At 44.1% G+C, this 23,802-nt stretch overlaps 1 protein-coding gene across 1 annotated transcript in view; it reads left to right on the plus strand.

Annotated features, from left to right (window-relative positions):
* Positions 1-873: 873 nt before the first annotated feature.
* The window catches only part of GRAMD2B (GRAM domain containing 2B), a 55,576-nt gene continuing 32,647 nt past the window's right edge, over positions 874-23,802 (plus strand). Inside the window, exon 1 of the mRNA XM_083576962.1 lies at positions 874-1,129. Within this exon, the coding sequence (XP_083433088.1) occupies positions 1,002-1,129 (128 nt within the window). The 5' untranslated portion in view covers positions 874-1,001. The remainder of the gene's footprint in view (positions 1,130-23,802) is intronic.

Genomic DNA, 23,802 nt, shown 5'->3' on the forward strand with positions numbered 1-23,802 from the left:
TGCCCGCTGCCTCCCCCTCAGCTGTAGGGCAGCTGAGTGGGAGGAGGCAGACAGACTCCCCGGAGGCCCTACGGAGCGCCCTGCCCCGTCTGGCCCTGCCCCTGGGCGCAGGGCACAAGCGCTGCCCCAGGCACCCAATCGGCTTGCTCCATCGCTGTGACTGACTGACTTTCTTAAACATGGGTCCCAGGTATTCTTCATTTCCCATTGCCCCTGACCACTGGCCATGCTGGCTAGGAATGATGGGAGTTGTAGTCCAACAACATCTAGGGACGCAAGGTTGGGAAAGGTTGGAATTTGGGAAATGGCAAGCAAGGAAGGGCTCCAACTCAGGGCTGCTCTTAAGAAAAAATAGAAAGCAACGTGGAATCCAATTGTGCATCTCCTGTAGCTTATTGAGTCTGACCTTGAGTTCTGAAAGCTCCTCAAATTCTTTGGTAGGGGTTTTCCCCAGCCCTGCGCCAAGCTTTGATACAACATGTACTTTGCTACTTAGCCTTGATCTCACCAAAATCAGCAGATTTAGCAGGGTTCAGTGGGAGGCAGGATTTACCAGTGCTTAGAAACTTAACCCATTTCCAATACCCAGACTCAGTTTACTGCACAGATTTGGCAAACTGTGTTTAGCAATGCCGCTCTGTATAGAAGCGGGTTAATGAGCCATGTTGCGAGAGTATGGCTTTCAAATACTGCTTCGTTTACCAAAGGAATACATGTTTAAATAGCTCGATTTCTTTGCCACCTTAGTGGTATATTAGTATTACTAATACCTAGGTCTTAGTACTAAGTAAATAAGGCTGCCTTCAGACAGGTACACAAGAAGCATGTGACATTGTTCAAATAAGTAACTTATTAACTCATAAAGAAAACTCCTTCCTGAACTAGGTTCAGCATAAAAATCGACGTCAAATATCAGCAAACACCTGTGCTGCGGAAGGATATGTCTGGGGACAGATGAGAAGCATTTATTCTTTTTCCAACGGCCATTTAATTTTGTTAAAATGGTTAAGAAGATGCATGATCTACAAGACTTGGATTTTCATTTTAAGCGACGGTCTCGCTCCCGCAAGTCAAGCGATGACCCTCCTCCCCTCAGCGCGACCGAGAGTACTGGTTCGGTGTTCGTCAGGTATGTTTAAAAGATTCTTTCCAATTGTTCCATGAGTATTTTGACCTAATGGTTTATAATTATGACCTTACCGATGACACAATGGATTATTATCTACTGCTTCCAAGTGGGTCACTCAGTGTAGCTGATACTTTTCTCCTGGGACGTTAATGAAGTTTCAGTTTTGCATCGAGGATCAGGTCCGGCCAGCCTCGGATTCTGTAAAGGCAGACCCCATAATTAAAATGTTTAGGGATAACTGAATAGAGGCAAGCATTTCTGGCACACCCCATTTAATCTAAGCAGCAGTTTTAGAGAGTTCAGTCTCAGTTATGAGACACAAAGTGGATTCACACAAGCTTCATTTTCTTTCTTTCTTTTTAAAAAAAATTATTAATTTTCCCAAAAAAAATTAAACGGACAGACATCGTAAACAAACAAACATAAATCTCCACCGTATTAAATCAAACTTAGTTACATTGTTAAGTGACTTCCTCGTGTCCCCCTGGTTGAATTTCAATGTATATCATTTTAACAGTTTTCCAAGTCCAATATTCTTAAAAAATTAACTTAATCGCTTAACATCTTTTTTTCCAATTCAGCATTAAACATATTGATTCATCACATTACATATTTAAATCCTAAGCCTATCTGGTATTTGCAAGTTTTTCCAATTAGTTTAACTTAACATATTTAACTAAATTTCACCCATTCTTCCTGGTACTCCTTCTGGTCACATACTCTTCCAGTCAGGTCGGCTAGCTCCGCAAAGTCCATCATCTTCATCTGCCAATCTTCCATCATTGGTACTTCTTGTGTTTTCCAATTCTTAGCTAATAAAATTCGAGCAGCAGCTGTGGCATACAAAAATAATTTAACATCTTTCTTGGGAAATTCCAGACCTGTTATTCCAAGAAGAAAGGCCTCTGGTTTCTTAATAAATGTATATTTCAACATTTTTTTTTCCAATTCATTATAAATCTTCTCCCAGAAGTCTTTCACCTTGGGGCAGGTCCACCACATATGATAGAAAGTACCTTCTTGTTCTTTACATTTCCCACACAAGCTTCATTTTCACTCCCATAGTAGATATGATGGAAATAGGGGTGCATGGAGAATTTGATCTTTATTCATTCCTACATGAAATGAACCAATCCACACCTCTCAGACTAATGTGCAGATGGGAATCACGCTTTCAACTAGATTTTGTCATTTTCTGGCTGTTCTAACAGTTCTTGGGGCTTTAAATATATAAATAGTATGCATTTATATGTGCATTCTGGTTTCTTTTTTAAAAAAATGTATAATGTACATTTGCGTTGCCTTATTTCAAAAAGAAAGAATCTGGACACAAAGTTTGTTGAACTTTTTGAGTTTTTTTGAGCTTTTTTATTATTAAATTCACCAGAATTGACATTCCCAACGTGGGTGGCTATATGTCTGGATTTTCCTGGACATTTAACCATTTTTCTCCCAGACACTGTTTAAGAAGGCCAAATACCAGCTATGTCCAAGACGTATGGCAAGCCTAAGTAATGCAACCATGGAACAGAACTGAGTAAAATACATTAAAATGACAGTACAGTGGTACCGCGGGTTAAGTACTTAATTCGTTCCGGAGGTCCGTTCTTAACCTGAAACTGTTCTCAACCTGAGCACCACTTTAGCTAATGGGGCCTCCCGCTGCCGCCGCGCCGCCAAAGCACAATTTCTGTTCTCATCCTGAAGCAAAGTTCTTAACCCGAGGTACTATTTCTGGGTTAGCGGAGTCTGTAACCTGAAGTGTATGTAACCCAAGGTACCGCTGTAGTGGATTGGAAATAGGCAAATTATCCCATCTCTAGAGCTAATGTGGTCTAGCTCACCAACCTACAGTACTGCCATAGCACCCAAAAGATGAGATGTGGACCAAAAGATTTTTTGATTTGGATATCCCAGGTTACCAGACACACTGGGAGTACCTTGCCCAAGCCCCTCTCCTCACCCCCTAAAAATGCTGGAGCTAGCCCTTTCTAGTGCACTTCAAATCAACTTTGTGATGAGATCTAAGCCTACTTCACAGGTAGCAGGAATCAGTTTCGTGGTTGCACTTTGAAGCTTCCATAAGCAAGAACTTTGGCATCCTTACATAATGCTATCAAACTGTTGATGAGACACTTTGATATTGCTGACGTAGCAAATGTGAGAAATTGTACAGAAGCAAATATTCCATCTCCCCTCCCAAATTAGATGTCTCGTTCGAATCAGCTATTGAATATCAACAACTGCCAATAACGCTGAGAAATGCAATCATTTCTGTGTGCTTTGTGTTGAATCAGCAGCAGGCAATTCAGTCAAGCTAAATAAAATGGGCACCAGCTATCTTGATAGAAGCTGCAGCCACACAACATTTTATTCTAGAATCAATAGAAACTGAGTGCTTGCTTTTTTATATCATAGTCCACACAAAATCTAGTTCTATTGCATATTTTTGCTCTTGAAAAGTGTTTCGTAAAAAACTAGTTTCGCTGTGAAAATAAAAGCTCATTGCTTTATCCCATGGTGTGTCCCGTTGAAATGGGCACACCTGCTCATTGATGCTATAGGTGGGAATATACCAAGACCACAATCACCGCTTCCTTTCTCCACTTGGGGCATGTGTAAGAAGGAAAAGGCATGGATGACCTAATCATGGGAAGGGTTTCCAACTCAATATCAAGTAACCACACCTTGTGGACAGCAGGATCTAGAAGGTCCTGATTCCTACCCTCAAACAAAAGACTTGGACTCACTGTTCAGGAAATCCTGACAGTTGTATCAAGGAAGTTAGCACATGACCTTTGCATCAGCTCAGGTTACAAGTTGAAGGCTCAAAAGATACCTTGACAGAGGCTAGGATAGGTAGCTAAGCTTAAGCTTGAGCAAAAGAACCCCAAGGTATGACACACCCAGCGCTTTTTTCTGGGTGTATGCAGGGGTACGCATAGCCCTAAACATTTTGTGAATCTTTGTACTTTTGTTCATTTATTGTATTCACTTTTCCCGATTTGAACTATAAAATGGTGGTTTTCTTGAGTCAAAATGAGAGTACCCCTAAACTTTTTTTTTTTTTAAAGCACTGGACACAGCTCTCCCACTTGTTTTAAAATGCTTCTCCCAGTCGCCACTTGAGCTATCTCCACCCTCACCTAAGAATCCTCCTTGCCCTTGGGCAGATGCTGCCATTCCTGTCTTATTTCGCTTGGCATCACCTGGGGCATATGTTGAGGGTGAGCATGTATAATTCTGGATTGATTTAAAAACCCCGCATTTTTGTGCTAGAGGTGGGTTAGTGCGTACACAGCCTTAGACTCTGATCTGCTTGTGGTTTATTTAAAGTACAGTGGACGCTCAGGTTGCAAACGTGATCCGTGCGGGAAGCACGTTCGCAACCTGCAGCGCCGCATCTGCGCATGCGCGGGTTGCAATTTGCCGCTTCTGCGCATGCGTAAAGCATGATTTAGCGCTTCTGTGTGTGTGCAAGCGCCGAAACCCAGAAGTAACCAGTTCCAGTACTTCCAGGTTCAGTGCGGTGCGCAACCCGAAATCTCACAGCGTCTGTAACCCGAGGTATGACTGTATTGTATGGTGTATTCTCTGTACCTATGGACAGTCAGCGTTCTCGAGGTACTTATGGAAGTGGATTGTGTAAAGTTTGCAACGCAGTGTTGTTTGGACCTTCTGCCAGTCTTGGGACTATCACAACTCATCCTGAAAGGAATGAGATATATACCAGCCTACCTCCACCACTTAATGAATTTCCTTCTGTTACCCTGTACCCTCAAGTATAAAAAGGTAACCTGGCTGTTGCCGTGAAAGCTGTTAACCTTGAAAAGGGGAATTGAATTTGTCCAAACCGCACTAGAAAAGCACGTTCAGCCATGTATTTCATTCTCTAGCAGTAGCAATTTTAATTCTGCAATCAGACAGCCAAGCTGAGCAGGTAATCAAAATAAAATAGAAAAACCCTGTCCTCTGATTCCTGGTAGATATCTTTGTTATGTTGCTTTCCCCCCTAAACTACAAGTCACAGGCCCTACATATTAGTTAAGGGTGAACTCTTCCATACGGTCACTCTTTCTCTTCCTTCCCCAACTTCCAGCTGCTCAAAGTACTCTCAGAATCCCGTTTGCAGTCCCACCTCGGGAAAGAAAACCAATCCTATTAGAGTTGCGTAATAGCCAATCAAAACAGCGTGTTTGGCTCCCCTTTTCCCCTGCTAATCAATATATAGCATTTTTATCTTATGCCTTCTCATCAAAAGACTTGGATTTCTCTGAATGAAGGCATACATGTACACACAGAGAGAGATGCACACTAATTTGTTGATATTTGCTATAGCCCAACAATCCTGTTTCATTATAGCAAATGCCTGACCTGCTCTGGATCCTATAACCAGTGCTCTTTTTCTAGAAAAAGAAGTGTCGGAACTCACCATGAACACCTCCCTTGTTCTCTTGGAATGGCTCCTACATGAGAGGTGCCGGAATTGAGTTCCGGCAAGTTTTGGCTGAAAAAAAGCCCTCCTATAACAGATAGAGCAGGGGTTGGCAACCTCAGGCCCATGGGCCACAAGCGGCCTATGGGGGTTGTTTAACCAGCCCATGGACCCCCGCTGCCCACTCAGGGACCCCCACCACCTGCTCAGTCGGCTCCCGTGCGCCATGCTAAACCGGAGTAGAGCAGAGCGGGGACCGTCCTTCTGCGACGCTGGCTGGCTTCCCATTGGCTGCAGGAAGGTCCTGCAGCCAATAGGAAGCTGTGCACGCCTCCTCCGCACTGGAAGGAGCACCGGAAATAGCATTTGCGTATGCGTGCGTGCGCACTCTCCAGCCCATCACGGCGTCTGCAGGACCGTGAACCAGCCAAAGCCACAAAAACTTTGCCGACCCCTGGGATAGACAGATATAACTCTAGAAATCGTTTAACTGTTGTTGTTTAGTCGTTTAGTCATGTCTGACTCTTCGTGACCCCATGGACCAGAGCACGCCAGGCACTCCTGTCTTCCACTGTCTCCCGCAGTTTGGTCAAACTCATGCTGGTAGCTTCGAGAACACTGTCCAACCATCTCGTCCTCTGTCATTTCCTTCTCCTTGTGCCCTCCATCTTTCCCAACATCAGGGTCTTTTCCAGGGAGTCTTCTCTTCTCATGAGGTGGCCAAAGTATTGGAGCCTCAGCTTCACGATCTGTCCTTTCAGTGAGCACTCAGGGCTGATTTCCTTCAGAATGGAGAGGTTTGATCTTCTTGCAGTCCATGGGACTCTCAAAAGTCTCCTCCAGCACCATAATGCAAAAGCATCAATTCTTCGGTGATCAGCCTTCTTTATGGTCCTGCTCTCACTTCCATACACCACTACTGGGACAACCATAGCTTTAACTATACGGACCTTTGTTGGCAAGGTGATGTCTCTGCTTTTTAAGATGCTGTCTAGATCATTTAACTATACAGATAATATTTGAAAGCTATCCACACGGTGCCACCAGACAGATACCCTTGGGAATCATCATGATTGTGACCTGAGAAAGATAGAAAGAAAAAGAGGCCATCAGGTTTGCTTCCTGGATTGTATTTTTACCTTCAGCATCTAGCAGAGTTTACGTTGCTGTTCTGGCCTTCCCCAAAAGAGGTTTCTAGCAAGGGCACTATCATTTATACAAGTGCACATCTTGACATGTCTCCACGATGATGAAGTATCTGTGACTCGGGGATGGAGACGGAATCAATCTAAAATGGCTGTGGTGTAGCAAGCGATATTTGTCTGGATCGTGCCCAGCTGACCTGTGTCCCAAACAATGAGACTTACTGTGCGAAAATCGATTCTGCTGCACTCTGATCTCATTTCAAGGGGGCTAATCATGTTGGCTGGCGTTGCAGCAAACAGCCAACCATTCTGATCTATTTGTTTCATATGTTTATTTATATACTGCTCAATACTGAAACAGCCTCTAAGCGGTTTACAAAAATAATGAATTCTTTGTCTCTCTCTGTAAATACATATATATATTATACATGTGCATACATACAAACATCAATTAATCGGGGGTAAACTACAATACAAAACAATAAAATTCCTCAAAAAGCAAAAAACAAAACCCTGCAGCATATTTTGAAAACCTCTTAAGATTCTCCTGCTAGTAAAGGCATTCAAAGTAGGGTCCTCATCGCTCTGTATCAAGTATGTTCTCCCTCTTAGTTTTATTTGTTTTTTAACATAGGCAGATTCCTTTAAATAATAATAATAAACCTTCTAAAAATACTTTTGAAAAGATGGAGACATCCCTGTCCAGTTCGTAATCCTATTTTAAAGGTAAAGGGACCCCTGACCATTAGGTCCAGTTGCGGACAACTCTGGGGTTGCGGCGCTCATCTCGCTTTACAGGCTGAGGGAGCCAGCGTTTGTCCACTCCGCAGACAGTTTTTCCGGGTCATGTGGCCAGCATGACTAAGCCGCTTCTGGCGCAACGGAACACCGAAACCAGAGCAGCGCACGGAAACGCCGTTTACCTTCCCACCAGAGTGGTACCTATTTATCTACTTGCACTTGACGTGCTTTCAAACTGCTAGGTTGGCAGGAGCTGGGACCGAGCAATGGGAGCTCACCCCGCTGCGGGGATTCGAACTGCCGACCTTTTGATCGGCAAGCCCAAGGCTCAGTGGTTTAGACCACAGCGTCATCCACGTCCCAATGAAAATAGGGACATCCTATTCAATGATCCAGCGTTTATCCACAGACAGCTTCCGGGTCATGTGGCCAGCATGACTAAGCCGCTTCTGGCGAACCAGAGCAGCACATGGAAACGACGTTTACCTTCCCGCCGGAGCGGTACCTATTTATCTACTTGTACTTGACGTGCTTTCAAACCGCTAGGTTGGCAGGAGCCGGGACCAAACAACAGGAGATCACCCCGTTGTGGGGATTCGAACCGCCAGCCTTCTGATCGGCAAGCCCTAGGCTCTGCGGTTTAGACCACAGTGCCACCCGCGTCCCTATCCTGTTTTAGAATACTGCAAAAGATTATTTTTGTAGATTTATTTGTGCTTCCTGAAACGGTTGGTTTGTCTCTACGGTAGGATAAGCTTTAGTTGCTGGAATTTATTCAGTGCTTGGATTGGCTGCAGTAAGCAGGGCTTTGCAATGTGACCCCACGACCCCCTTGGGTATCCTTACAACATGTGGGGGAGGTTGATTCTCAGACCTAGGTTCCAACCCCCATTCAGTGACGAAAATCACGGGGTGACCTTGGGCCAGACCTTCTCTCTCAGCCACTCCTACGTCACGGGAGTTATTGTGACCATAAAATGGGATGCTGCTGCCTTGAACTACTTTGAGGAAAGGTGGGCTGTAAATGGAGTAAGTGAATGAATAACGTGATCTGCCAATATATAGCATGTGATGCTGTTTCATAAATTCATCTTGCTACACGTATGCCAATTACTCATGCTGCAGGAAACCAGAGCCAGTCATGGATTTTCTCAGGATCTTACAGTACAGAGAATAATAATAATAATAATAATAATAATAATAATAATAATAATGATGATGATGATGATGATGATGATTTATTATTTATACCCCGCCCATCTGGCTGGGTTTCCCCAGCCACTCTGGGTGGCATCCAATCGAGTGTTAAAAACAATACAGCATTAAATACTAAAAACTTCCCTAAACAGAGCTGCCTTCAGATGTCTTTTAAAAATAAGATACAATTATACCTCAGGTTGAAGTAGCTTCAGGTTGAGCATTTTCGGGCTGCGCTCCGTGGCGACCCGGAAGTAACGGAATGTGTTACTTTCGGGTTTCGGCACTTGTGCATGCGCAGACACTCAAAATGACGTCACGCGCATGCGTAGAAGCAGTGATTCGTGACCCATGCATGCGCAGATGCACAGACGCGGGTTGCGTTTGCTTCAGGATGCAAACGGGGCTCCGGAATGGATCCCATTCGCACCCAGAGTTACCATTGTACAGTGGTACCTCGGGTTACATACGCTTCAGGTTACAGACACTTCAGGTTACAGACTCCGCTAACCTAGAAATAGTACCTCGGGTTAAGAACTTTGCTTCAGGATGAGAACAGAAATCGTGCTCCAACGGCCCAGCAGCAGCGGGAGGCCCCATTAGCTAAAGTGGTGCTTCAGGTTAAGAACAGTTTCAGGTTAACAACGGACCTCCGGAATGAATTAAGTACTTAACCCGAGGTACCACTGTATCTGCTTATTTCCTTGACATCTGATGAAAGGGCGTTCCACAGGATGGGTGCCACTACCGAGAAGGCCCTCTGTCTGGTTCCCTGTAACCTCACTTCTCACAATGAGGGAACCGCCAGAAGGCCCTCGGAGCTGGACCTCAGTGTCCGGGCTGAATGATGGGGGTGGAGACGCTCCTTCAGGTATACAGAAAACAATGCCCATATCCATCTGTGGCATTAAGTGCATGAACAGGCACACCCTAAATGTTCAATGCATTCTGCTGAAGCTACAGGTTTTTTTAGTTTTAGTTTTAGTTCAGGTGTGATGCCCTTTCCTCTTATTTTTATATTACCTGTGAGCAGTCACATCCATTCTTTGAAGTGTAGCTGATTAAATGTTCGGGTTTTCTCAGTTACTCAGAAGCACCGCTAAAAAAAATAATATTATATCCTTCTTGCTATGCAAGTGGTTACTCCTCACAACTGTATTCGCAAATCTTTGATCTTCTAAGTAATTTAATGAGAGGATTTCAGGCTGGCCAAAATCCATACCATTGTCGGCTATGCGACAGGCAAATGATCCGAGGCACTAATTAGATAAACAGCTGAAAACTGACAATCAGGAGCCAATGAGGAAAGAGAAAGGTATTCATTTCTCATATATATTTGATTAGTGCTGCTGAAGAGATATGAGTGGTGATGGTGAATAAGGTTAAGACTCCTCCAGCAATCCTCCTGTAGTATTCTTGGTATTCAAATACTGCATATATCTAACTAATGTCTCCTCAGTCATACGTATCAGTTCCTCTTCTCCAGAATCCATGAGTAATGCCTGTGCATTTTCTAGGCCAAAAGCCTAGATGCTGACATCTCAAGCCTTGCTCCTACTTCTGAAGGGAACATTCTTCTCCCTTTGTGCATGCCAATAAGTAGCTTTTTTTCCCAACCTGGTACATTCATAATATTTTGGACTACAACTCCCATCAACCTCTGCCAGCATGGCCAATAGTTAGGGTGATGGGCATTGTAGTCCAACAACATCTGGAGGGCACCAGGTAGAGAACGTCTGCTTGGAAGAATAGGGTGAGCATTCTTCTACCCAGTTCGATTATCATTACCACGTGAGTATCCCACATAGCGGGTGGCGCTGTGGGTTAAACCACAGAGCCTAGGACTTGCCGATCAGAAGGTCGGTGGTTCGAATCCCTGCGACGGGGTGAGCTCCTGTTGTTCGGTCCCAGCTCCTGCCAACCTAGCAGTTCAAAAGCACGTCAAAGTGCAAGTAGATAAATAGGTACCACTCCGGCGGGAAGGTAAACGGCGTTTCCATGTGCTGCTCTGGTTCACCAGAAGTGGCTTAGTCCTGCTGGCCACATGACCCAGAAGCTGTACGCCGGCTTCCTCGGCCAATAAAGCGAGATGAGCACCACAACCCCAGAGTCGGCCACTACTGGACCTAACGGTCAGGACCTTTACCTTTACCTATCCCACCTTTACATTTACCTATCCCAAATAAGGAAAGGAGACAGGAAAGGAGGGTGAAGGGACCGCACAGATGACAGTATAAAGAATATAAATTGCAGGTAAGCAAACTGTCCTTCCCCCCTCCAGGTGTTCATTTTTCTGGGCAGGCAAAACCAGGAGATCTGGAATGCCTAAGGAGCAGAGCAGTTTATGGATGACAGCCCTATCAAGAAGAGCATTTGTCTACGCGTTTGAGTCCAATGCACAGTGTTTCACAGATTTAGATAGATTTGATCAAGCAGCCTTCCTCCAGAGCTCCATGACTGGACTGGACTGTTCTGGAGAAGGTAAAGTAAATGTTTCATGGTTGTTAATGGAATGTCCTCCAACGAAGCAAGGAGAGGTTGTTCTGCCAACTCACAGCATGTGATAGTGGAAACAATCCAGTGGGAGGGAAGTCACTGAGGAGCAGTCATTCAGGAGAAGTGTGATGAACCTTTTATGGCTCACCATAACAAATCAGTAGGGTTTTTCCCTGTCATTGGAACGGTTCCATCCTGTCATAAGGCCTGGAGCCTAGGGTCTGGAGAGCATGTTGATTAGAGCCAGGCAGGAAAAGACTAAATGAAAAATAGAGATGATTTTAGGAACAGGGAACTAGATGTCAAAACGCTTTTCCCTGGTAGATGCAGCGCTATGGTGAGTAAGAGAGTCTGAAGCATAGGTCACATGCCCTCCTGGGAAAGGTGTTAGGTATGGGCAACACTAACTTGAAAGAAAGGAGACAAAGGTTGCAGGTAGACAGAGGTTCAAAGTGTTTCCATATCAATTGGATAAGAACTAAGGACTAACTCCAAAGCAGACCCGAGCCTATTACAGGGGACCTCAAACGGGTGCACAAACACTCTGTGTCTTTCCCAAGGAGGGCAGAATGCCCCCCCCCAAAAAAAAACTACTAAAGAGGTCAGGAGAAAAGAATACAAAGACTTCCAGTGTGTACAATGTGAACATACCCTCCAATGTATCCAGACCAAAAACGAGGACTCCCATCTTAATAATAATAATAATAATAATAATAATAATAATAATAATAATAATTTATTTGTTATACCCCGCCCATCTGGCTGGGCTTCCCCAGCCACTCTGGGCGGCTTCCAAAAAAATATTAAAATACTGTAATACATCAAACATTAAAAGCTTCCCTAAACAGGGCTCCCTTCTGGGTTCCGCTCAAACCACGTGATCCACACGAGAGTATGGAGCCCCCAAACACATCTTTTTGGGGCACAGTGCTGCCACACATGAGCACGAAACCCCAAAATGGGATGACCCAATTTAATTGGGGTTCTTGAGGGGTATGATAGTCTAGGACAGAATTCAGTGAACTTGCGATCAACGTGATGGGACCTGGCAAACAAATGGGAAAGGGCTCCATCACAAGACCATAGGAGTTTCCTACTGAAGGCTTCCTGGTATGAAGGCTGTCCATCAGAAGGTTCCACTAGGGCTAGATCAGGGGTGGGTAACCTCAGGCCTGGGGGCCAGAAGCAATCTTCCACGCTTCTGTATCTGGCCCTCAGGAACCTCCAACGCCATACCTCTTCCCAAGCCACATCATCTCTACCCAGGCTATTTCCCTCACTGGCCCTGTTTTGCCTGGTTGGAATGTGTCCTTGAATTCTGATAATGGCTTTTATTTGCCTGGATGAAGGATGGAGTTTGTGTAGAAACTAGCTTGCAGAGTTTCCATTTGTTGCTCCACCTGCTTTTGCATTTGACCCTTTGAAGGCTGTTGCTCAGAAGGGCTTTGGCCCTCAGGCAGGAAGAAAGGTTCTCCATCCCTGGACTAGGTCATTCAGGCCACCTGGATCAGGAGTTCTATCTCGGGTTGGAGAAACACATGGTAAGAAATCCCATATACCGTATTTTTTACTCTATAAGATGCACTTTTCCTCTCCTAAAAAGTAAGGTGAAATGTGTGTGCGTCTTATGGAGCGAATGCAGGCTGCGCAGCTATCCCAGAAGCCGGAACAGCAAGAGGGATCGCTGCGCAGTGCTCCCTCTTGCTGTTCTAGCTTCTGGCTTAGCCCCTCAGTCCCTTCCCCCACCTCCCGGAAAAGCCCCCAAGAGCCACGTGGAGCGTGTGTGCGGCTCTTGGGGGCTTTTCCCCAAGGAGGGAGAAGGGCAACACCTGCAAGTGCCACACACACACTCCACACAGCTCGTGAAAGGGAGCACTGAGCAGAGCCTGGGATGCATACAGGCTCTGCTCAGCGCTCCCTTTAAAGAATTTTTTTTCTTGCATTCCCCCTCTAAATACTAGGTGCGTCTTATGGCCAGGTGCGTCTTATGGAGCGAAAAATACGGTGCGTGGAAGATAGAAGAATTGCTAGGTGGAGAGAACCATGACTGGCATTGTCATATATGGGGAAAACATATGTGGAGAGGTCTTCTTATGGAACCCATTGGCATCCCCTTAAACAGCCTTTTGGGTTGCGGTTGGCTATTATGGTTTGCTTCTTAGTTTCTAGAAACAGTTTGTAATAAACTAATAACAACCGTGAAATGTTAAAGTCAGAATTTGTCGCCAGCAGCTGTGTTATATCTCCCTCGGGCTCCAGGAATATAAACAGAACAGAAAGGCGATCTTCAGAATAGGAAACAAACCTAGTTCTGTGACCAAACATTGCAATATCCTGTTTGTGTGTATCTATTTGAAAACATGTGCACTTGAAGTTAGAAATGCATGGCAGAATTTTTATTTAAGATCCATTTGAAAACCATGCCTGAGAACCAAAGTGTTCAGCCTGCCAGAGGTGGTGGTGGTGGCTCAGCTTGTGTTTCTGGAACAGTCTATACCCCATGCGGCACAGAAAATCACTTTCGCAGCTGCAGCTTTCAAAGGTTGTCTGTGTGATGCAGCACAGAAATCTGCTGTTCAATGAAAAAAGGACGGAGAATCTCACCAGATGTGTCCTGAGCCCTTGATGTGCCTAAAGCAGCTCTTTCGGATCCTGGCAAAGAAACAGGACCCCAATTAAACTGATCAAGACCTTTCAAGATGATGCCCTTTTTTGTTCATTCATTGTGCAGTGGTTTTTCAAATGCAGCATGGGATAAACGCCATTCCTGAAGGCAGCACTTGCAGTGCAACAAAATCACATTTCTCCAGCACTGTATGCTGCGGTTTTGACTTCAGAAAGTTTGTTAGAATATATCCACAACAGGAGGAAGAAGAAACGCACTACAAAATTAGCTACAAATTTACAGAAATGATACCTGGCATTTTATAGTCCTTTAGCTTGCCTTAAATTATTCCTCATACTGTAGATGTCTACAGTGGAGCTAGTCTCTCCCTTGATGAACCATAACCTCTAGATTTCACGTTTTAAATATGATAGATTTCTAGCATTTGAAAAACCTGAGATGAGACAAAACGTACTCATTTCTTCTTCTCATTCTTTTTGAGAAATTAGCCTCACAAAATCTTAGAGAGAAAGACTTAATTGTGCATCTTATAACTGCAGCACGTCTTGCTGTTGCTAGACACTGGAGGACATTAAACGTGAACCTATATGAAGTTTGGTATGCTTATGTCTGGGAATTAATTTTGATAGAAAAGTTAACAGAAAGGGTACGTGAAAGAAAACAACGTGAGAAACTACTTAACTTTTACATAACGTGGTCCTCCTTTATTAGCTATGCGTCAAAGACAGAACATGCATTTAAACGACCTAAGACACATGGGAGCATGTGGAATGATATTTTTTAAACCAGCAACTGTAGAAATAATTTTTTATTTGATTATATTACTAACGTAATTACCTGGACATAGTTGGGGCTGGTTTTTTGGGGGGGGTTAGGGGGAAACTGTATTTGATTGCTTGTATTTGATTATGTGTTATTCTTATATTCAACTAATAAAATATTCAGAAAAGAAAAGAAAAAGAAATTAGCCTGCTCCCCCTTTTGTTTTGTTTTTAATCTCCCCCTCCCCAAAACATCCTGGCAGAAGCCCTTGTTATTCCTTAAGGCACAAACCATCTATCAAAGACTGACTTGATAATTCTGCCTTGTCTGATTTGAATATAAAATGCCAATTTATCCATGTACATAACACCCTATAAATATTGGCTTTCCGCTGTGTGGCCTCACCACCAGCTCCCTCCCTCTGGTATGCACAAAGCACTTAGGGAAGAAGCAGATTTGACGGCAGTCTCACAAAGATAAGAAAGAGCGGGAGCCTCTGCTGCTTAACATTCTCCAAAGTGCTGTGCAAATGATAGAAATTCCTGTTGCTAACTCTCTGCGTATGTTGGAAGGCTTCGGGGAGAAGCAGGACTTTGTGCCAATCTAACATTCTCCAAAGTTCAGAGCAGATGGGTTAAGACCTCAAGATCCGAAATTATGCAGGATTTCAGAACGGCTATGAAAAATATGAAGAACGGATCTCAGTACAAGTAAAAAAAGAATTAAAATGTAACAATGGTAGATTTGTTCAAGCGGGTACTGTTCAGCCCTGTATGTAGCATTGCTATATTCTAATCTAAATCATGGCTACAATGTCATGCTAAGTGGGCGAGATGCAATTTTGTTAATCATCTAGATGGGCCGTTTGGGGTGTGGATTGCTCTACTGAATAGGGGCTTCCAATTGTGCTGCATTGGCTTTTCACAGAGATGTTTTCCCCGCATCCATAATACATAGGCTATTAAGGCTACATAATAATACAGCTACTATTGAGCTGCATAGTTGCGTAACAAGATCTTGCCGCAGAATAAAAGCTCACAGTTTGAGAAGATTTTCCATCTGCATTGGCAACTGCTCAGTTTCCTATTTATCTTTTATAAGACTCTGCGGGTTTGAAACTTAAGGCCCCTTTAAAACATTAATTTTTTAATGGCCGTTGAATGGGGAGTAGTTCATTGACTTCACTCCTCAAAAATCTGGAACCCCATGTAAGAATCCATCTTGTCCAAATTTGCACAGGTTCCAATCCATGGATTCTCCAAGTGGTGGCATTGCATATAAAGTTGCCAGGTTCAGCCTTTAAGATAGGGTTACCAGACGTCCCCGTTTACCAGGGACAGTCCCCGGATTTACGAATAAGTCCCCGGACAAATTCCATCCCCGGAATGTCCCCGGATTTCATCTAATGTCCCCAGGGAACGCAGCCTATTGGAGCAGCCTCCCAACTTCTGGGAAGGGAGGCTTCACGCTGCCTATCAGAGCTTGCGTGCAAGCAGGAAGGGGCAGGGATCTCTCAGTTAGGCAACAGGAAGCCTCCCTTCCCAGCTGAGGGATCCCTGCCCCCTCCTGCTTGGACGCAAGGAGAAATGGGATTGGGGCGGCTCTGATGGGAAGGGAGGCATCGCGCTGCCCAAGCCTTGCTGCCACCGCCGTTCTTGGCCCTTCTTCTCCACCTTCTATGCCTGACCTGGCTGAATTGTCTCTTCTGTACATCTCTTAAAGAATCACCATCAGGGCCTGGCAGTTTCCACTTCAATTCTGCATGTCTTGTGGCTGTTTTGCAGTACCTGCAGAGGACCAGTGCAAATGGAAATGCTGTGCATCCATAACTCTGGATATGAAACTGAGAACAGGCTGTGGGATTGCACGCTTGTTTCCCACTCTCCTTCGAAGTCTTTTCAACTACTCAGTTAATTTAGAGACCTGATTAGCCCTAATCCATTATTAACACCAACAGGGACATCAATGCCCTATCCAGCATTCATAGTGTTACTGGCCACCCCAATTGCTGCTGGGCAGTAGCGGGATTCCAGGGGTCTTGGCACATAACCAGGGTTTGTGTTTCTTGCAGAAAATGAGGCACAGTGGAGACCCAAGTCTTTGTGAAATGTAGTTTATTTTACACTATTTAGAACCTGAATCTTGACACACAGAGAGTTCACATCTCCAGAGGGGTTTGTCCTTCCCAGCAGGGCAACATTGGATCGAAAGGCATCCTAAGCACCATTGCCATATCACTCTGTAACAGCCTGCTCCAACCAGCCAGCATTTCTACTCAGTGGCGTAGCGTGGGTTGTCAGCACCCGGGGCAAGGCAAGTAATTTGCGCCCCCTAACCCGTGGATTTGCACCCCCTAACCCTAACTCCCAGATGTTGCGCCCGGTGCGGCCGGCCCCCCCTGCACCCCCCACGCTACGCCACTGTTTCTACTGCCCTTCAGTCTCTGCATGGAGTTCTTCCTGCTCCTTCTTCCCAGAAAATCCCTGCTCCCCAAACCTCTGTTGTAAAAGGACACCCTCTTTTCCTGGGATGTCATCATGCCCCCTTGTGACCCTGGCAACCTGCCTCTCTCAATTCTTCTGTTTCTGTCCACTTCTCAGCTGCGGGAAGAACGGCGCCTGCATGATCAATCGTTCTTAATGGCCCCATACTTACGTTTTTCTTGTGTTTTTCATAAGGGCATTGCTATCAGCAATCTCCTGAACAGGAGAACTGGTTCAGCCTGTATTTTTCACTGGCCTGGCATCTTCCCTTCATATTCCAAAAAGCAGCTAAATTCTATCCTAGCTGGATTAGCTCAGTTGGTAGAGCATCTGACTCTTAAATCTCTGGGTTTTGACCCCCATGTTGGGCAAAATATTCCTGCGGTCCCTTCCAACTTGACAATTCTATGGTTCTATGACCCTTTATTAAACTTAGATACAGTGGTATCTCGGGTTACATACACTTCAGGTTACATACGCTTCAGGTTACAAACTCCGCTAACCCGGAAATAGTGCTTCAGGTTAAGAACTTTGCTTCAGGATGAGAACAGAAATCATGCTCTGGCAGCATGGCGGCAGCAGGAGGCCCCATTAGCTAAAGTGGTGCTTCAGGTTAAGAACAGTTTCAGGTTAAGTACAGACCTCCGGAACGAATCAAGTACTTAACCTGAGGTACCACTGTATATGGAGAGTCTACCTCCCCCCCCACACACAATTCATGACAATGCAAATGTATGAGAACTCAAACCATAGAGCGAGCACAGGGAAATAGCCAAGGGGGGACAGGGAGGGGTAGCAGCCCTCCCTAAATCAATAAAAAATACATAGACTAACTGAGGCTTTGTGTCCCCTCCCCCAACAAAAGGCCTGCCTTCCCCCAAAAAATCCTGGCTATACCCATTCCCCTCCTGTCCAAAGAAGGGGGGGCATCAGGTTTATATTGGCAATGAGCAAGACACAAAGAGGAAGAGTCTCAATATGTCTGATGAATGGGCTTAGACTCTCCCTTTACACCTTTTGTCGTCTGTAGTGGAAGCACATACTTCATGCAGGAATAAGCACATGTCCTGACGCCCTCCAGACATTGTGGGATACAAACCACATCAGCACCAGTAAGCCTGCCCATTCCATAGCCCATTCCTCAGCAACGGCCTCTGGTTAATGAATGAGAAGCAGTCCAAAATAGATTGGGCCTGCAGTAATATCCAAATGAGCCAAGAATCTTCCATGCTGCACAGAGTATGGATACCCGAAGAGCAATTGAGAAGGAGCTCTCTAAGGACCGATAGCCGCTTTTGCAATCTGCATGATCTTTCTGCTTTTCCCGTTCATAGGGATTTAGTCTTTGCATATTCCCAACAAGCAAAGACCAAATTAATTATGCATTTTCACAGATTGTGTATTTTCACCAGCTTTCAGTTATTTGTATAGCAGGGGTAGCAAACATAGTGTACTCCAGATGCAGCCATCGTTCCAGACCCTTGGCCAGACTGACTGAGCCTAATGGGACTTCGAATCCAACAACATTTGCATAGCACCATGCCAGACCCTCTAAGTGTCCCTGTTTTCCAAGAAAAGTCCCAGATTTACAGAAGCCGTCCCAGTTTCTGATTTGATTCTGGAATGTCCTGCTTTTCCTCATGACGTTCCTATTTTCATCAGAGAAATGTTGGAGAGTATGGTAGGGTGTCCCTGTTTTCATTGGAGCAATGTTGGAGGGTATGGAATTATGCAACCCCTGATCTGAGGAGATAAGTAACTACACAACCTTTAGAGGACATCTGAAAGCAGCCCTGGTATACAGAATTTTTTTAATGTTTAATGTTTTTATATAAGTTGAAAGCCACCCAGAGTGACTGGGGCAACCCAGTCAGATGGGTGCGGTTGAAATAATAAAATTATTGTCATTATTATTCTGGGATAGGATGTCCCTATTTTCATCAGAGAAATGTTGGAGTATGTCACGCCGACTACACTACACAATAGCTGCCTGCAGCCTCTGTTTGTCAGAGAGCACTGCAAGGACTGTTAATATATTACTTGCAATGCTTAGCTTCCTAAGGGAAGAGAGGTATTTGGATGGACTTCATGTGAGTTCAATGAATCCATATACATACACAATGGAGATAAAGCAGGGTTAGCTAATCTGTTTTATTGGACCAATAGTACAATTGTGCAGACTATTAAGTTTCAAAGTTCTTTGCAGGACCATAGTGGACAAAGCAAATATACTAAGAATTAAACTATTCTGATAGGCCCAGGGCAAAGACTCTTTTATGCATCTGTGCTCTAGTTTATTGACTTGGAATCATAAGGCACCAGGTCTGAGCCCGCGTGCAAAGTAAAGGTTGTTTCCTGTAACAATTAAAATAATTTTGCTAATGCAGTATGCTGGGGGTAGGGGCATCTTGACCAGGGCTCCTAGCAGTCAGACACCAAACATTGTCTTCTGTGTCACCAGCACTGTCTTCTGACTGCAAGCCTTACAGGCTGAATGTTGGCTTCAAGAGGCCATTTAGGTTTCAGTAGCTGCCTTCCTGAATGTCCAGTCAGTTGACGCCATGGGATAGGAAGAGCTCAGTTGGGTTTGTTTCATAGATATGGAATGGCCCAGCTTCCCAGCTCTCCTATGAAGCTCAGAGGGGTTTCCAAGTGAAACTCTTTACAGGCACTCAGTCTGAATGTGCGAAGGGGAAAGGCACAGGGTAAACTCTCCCCCTCAATGATGCTATGCACCAGGTACACCCCTGACCAATGCATAATCAACTTTAGAATGAAGGGAGCTGCTTCACCTGCCCATTAGGGCTAGGCGATATATTGATATATCATCCCAAACAGGTTCAAAGTCCGTATCATAATATCGTTTTCATAATTTCTGACCTGGCAATATATTGTGAATCATGATGTGCGTTAGGGCTGGGCGATATATCGTCCCAAACTGGTTCAAAGTCCATATTTCATACTTTTTTACCTGGCCTATATTGCAAATTAGGGTGGGTGGGTGCTATGCCACAATGTTAAAAACCAGCACTACTGCACACAGGGTTTCCTCATTGTTGAAGGTTCCCATTCCCATGTTGGAAACTCTATGCGCCAATTAGCATCAGCAGGGAAGGGCATTCAAGAGCATCACTGAGGGTGAAGGGCTGATGGTTCCCACTTGCTGTTTCACACATTCAGCTGAATGCTTAAGAGCTAAGTGTATTATTATTATTATTATTATTATTATTATTATTATTTATAAACCGCCCTATACCCGGAGGTCTCAGGACTGTTCACAGAACGAAATCAAAATATAAAACCACAAAATACATAATCAAAATGAAAACAATAACACCCCCAAGTGTATAGAATTGCAACTATACAGCAAAACAGAATGAAGCGAAGTTGTTTTAAGTCCTTCAATGTAAACCCAGCTGAGAGCAGCAGGACTTGAGGAATCTATTATCACAGAACAAGGAGACCCTGTGCCCTCCAGAGATGCCTCTCATTTTACTGTCATCAAAGAACAATTTGTGAAGGAGGAGGGGGAGAATAACAATGTGACATCACAATCCGAAAGGCCGGATGGCGGAGAAGAATGAACATTTTCCCTGTCCATTGCAACCATAGCACAAAAAAAGTATTTTGGAGACTTATGCATGCTAAGTGAAATACTGTTATTATACTGTAGTTGCTCAATGTTATGTAGGGGAAATAAATTTTATTGCAAGACAGGGACTCAAGATAAATAAATAAATAAATAAATGTAACAGGAATATGTAAGAGTATGTTCTGACACGTTAAAAGAATAAGCCACATACAAGGAGAACAAGAAAAACGAGCCACAGGAAATTGCACATTAGGATATGCGTGACTCTGCAATGGATTCAATGAAGTTACACAAGTGTTTTAAGGAACTTCAAGTGTTTAATGAGTCATTCACAAGCAACAGTATATTCACCTGCCAGCTGGATTTGGGTGCTGGTTCCTTTAAATGACTGGATTATATTTTTATTTTTACATTAATTCAATACCATTTTAATACTGTATGTTAATACACCATGGGAACCTCTTGAGGTAGTCAGTAAGATGCCAGCTTTAGAAATAAATAAATGAAATATTGTTGAAAAGTTGGCAATCCTCTTAAACCCTATTTTTGGATGTGAGAGCGTTCCCAAATTCTTTAATCTGGAATAAAACAGACTAGGGGCTCAGCTACATTAGTAAAAAAAAAAATTAAAAATCCAGCGCTTTGAATGTGTTATAAGCATACAAAACCAGATGGCATCGGAGAGCAAAGAATGTTTCTTTGCAATTTTACATAGCATTTTTTTTCCTTTTGTCATAACAATTTAATTTCTGATTTATTTATAGTGCTTTTTCCCCTGTGTGTAGATCCACCCTAGTATGGGATGAGGAGAAATTGCTGAAAAATTCTTTTCAGCATATGTCAGTGCTTCATTAATGCAGTGAACAAAGTCACTTAACTTGATGATACAATACAGTTGTACCTTGGGTTAAGAACTTAATTAATAATAATAATAATTTATTATTTATACCCCGCCCATCTGGCTGGGTTTCCCCAGCCACTCTGGGCGGCTTCCAACTAAATATTAAAAACAGTACAGCATCAGACATTAAAAACTTCCCTAAAGAGGGCTGCCTTCAGTTGTCTTTTAAAAGTAAAATAGTTGTTTATTGCTTTGACATCTGCTGGGAGGGCGTTCCACAGGGCAGGCGCCACTACCGAGAAGGCCCTCTGCCTGGTTCCCTGTAACCATACTTCTCGCAATGAGGGAACCGCCAGAAGGCCCTCGGCGCTGGATCTCAGTGTCCGGGCTGAACGATGGGGGTGGAGACGCTCCTTCAGGTATACAGGACCGAGGCCGTTTAGGGCTTTAAAGGTCAGCACCAACACTTTGAATTGTGCTCGGAAACGTACTGGGAGCCAATGCAGATCTCTCAGAACCGGTGTTATGTGGTCCCGGCGGCCACTCCCAGTCACCAGTCTAGCTGCCGCATTCTGGATTAATTGCAGTTTCCGGGTCACCTTCAAAGGTAGCCCCACGTAGAGCGCGTTGCAGTAGTCCAAGCGGGAGATAACTAGAGCATGCACTACTCTGGCAAGACAGTCCGCGGGCAGGTAGGATCTTAGCCTGCGTACCAGGTGGAGCTGGTAGACGGCTGCCCTGGACACAGAATTAACCTGTGCCTCCATGGACAGCTGTGAGTCCAAAATGACTCCCAGGCTGCGCACCTGGTCCTTCAGGGGCACAGTTACCCCATTCAGGACCAGGGAATCCCCCACACCCGCCCGCCCCCTGCCCCCCAAAACAGTACTTCTGTCTTGTCAGAATTCAACCTCAATCTGTTAGACGCCATCCATCCTCCAACAGCCTCCAGGCACTCACACAGGACCTTCACCGCCTTCACTGGTTCTGATTTAATTCAGAAATTCGTTCTGGAGGTCCGTTCTTAACCTGAAACTGTTCTTAACCTGAAGACCACTTTAGCTAATGGGGCTTCCCGCTGCCGCCGTGCCACCACCGTGCAATTTCTGTTCTCAGCCTGAAGCAAAGTTCTTAACCAGAGGTACTATTTCTGGGTTAGCGGAATCTGTAACCCGAAGCTCTTTAACCTGAAGCGTCTGTAACCCGAGGTACCACTGTAATGCAAATAAAGTACTGGGGATTCTGCTTCCTGTTTGTCGCTGCTGGCACCATCTCAAGATTAAAATGATTTGCCAGGTTTTACCCAAGATTAATACAATCACAGTGTCTAAGGCTGCAGTCCTATAGTCACCTTCCTGGGAGCACGTCTCATTCAATGGACGTTGTGGAGCATAATTTTGTCATCGTTACTCACACTTTCACATGTGTTCAGCCATAAGTCCATTCCATTCTATGCCCACATTTTTCTGCAAATTTTTAAATTGCTTTAGCTTTTAAACACCTGCTGAAAACTTTTCTATTCTGCCAAGCTTATCCAGGCAATAAAGAATAAATCTCTCCACAATGGTTAATCAATGTCTGTTTTTAACTTTTTAATATGGTTTTACAATGTGGTTTTAAGTATTCTTGTCGTAAGGCACTTTTTATGAAATTGTGGTCTATAAATATTTTAATAAATAAAATATTAAGAATAATTTGTATTTACATATGTATCAAATATGACTTTCCAAACAGGTTTTAATATATTTCAGAATATATTTTATCCCAAAACAAACATTTTAAAAGTTGTTTTCATAATGTTTTGGGCAAAGAACTATTGCAGTAGAAGTAACCCGCAACTTAAGCGCATTTAACTTGTGCACATTCAGCTTTACAGGCTTGGCAAAAAAAAGGGAAGAAAATCAAAAGGGAAAAAAGACTTTAGCAATCCCACCTGCCATTGAACCCAATGTGTTTTGACAATACCTGGTTTTGGCTTTAGGCACTATCCCCGGAACATAACCCCAGCATAAGTAGAGAGTCACCTGTATTCAGAAAAAGTCTGATGGATAACTATTTTTCAGTTCATACATTAGCTGAGGAGGTTGGGGACTGGGTCAGTTCAATTTGCAATATATGAATTCCTCAAGCATTATCAAACTGGTGTTGTGGAAGCTATGCAACCTGGTGTTATTGAAGCAACTGAAGGTAATGTAATCCAGGAAACAGTAGCATGATCAGATATGGCATTCATCAAGGAGTGGAGTGGGGCTGGGAACCAGAAAATGCAACCTTGTGGATTCCTTAAGAAAAGACACAAGGGCCCCTATTTTGATTTCTGATAGGGCTCTTCACAGCTTCCTGGTGCACAAGCAG

This window comes from Podarcis filfolensis, assembly GCF_964270895.1.
Source record: "Podarcis filfolensis genome assembly, chromosome: 11".
Classification (NCBI taxonomy): Eukaryota; Metazoa; Chordata; class Lepidosauria; order Squamata; family Lacertidae; genus Podarcis; species Podarcis filfolensis.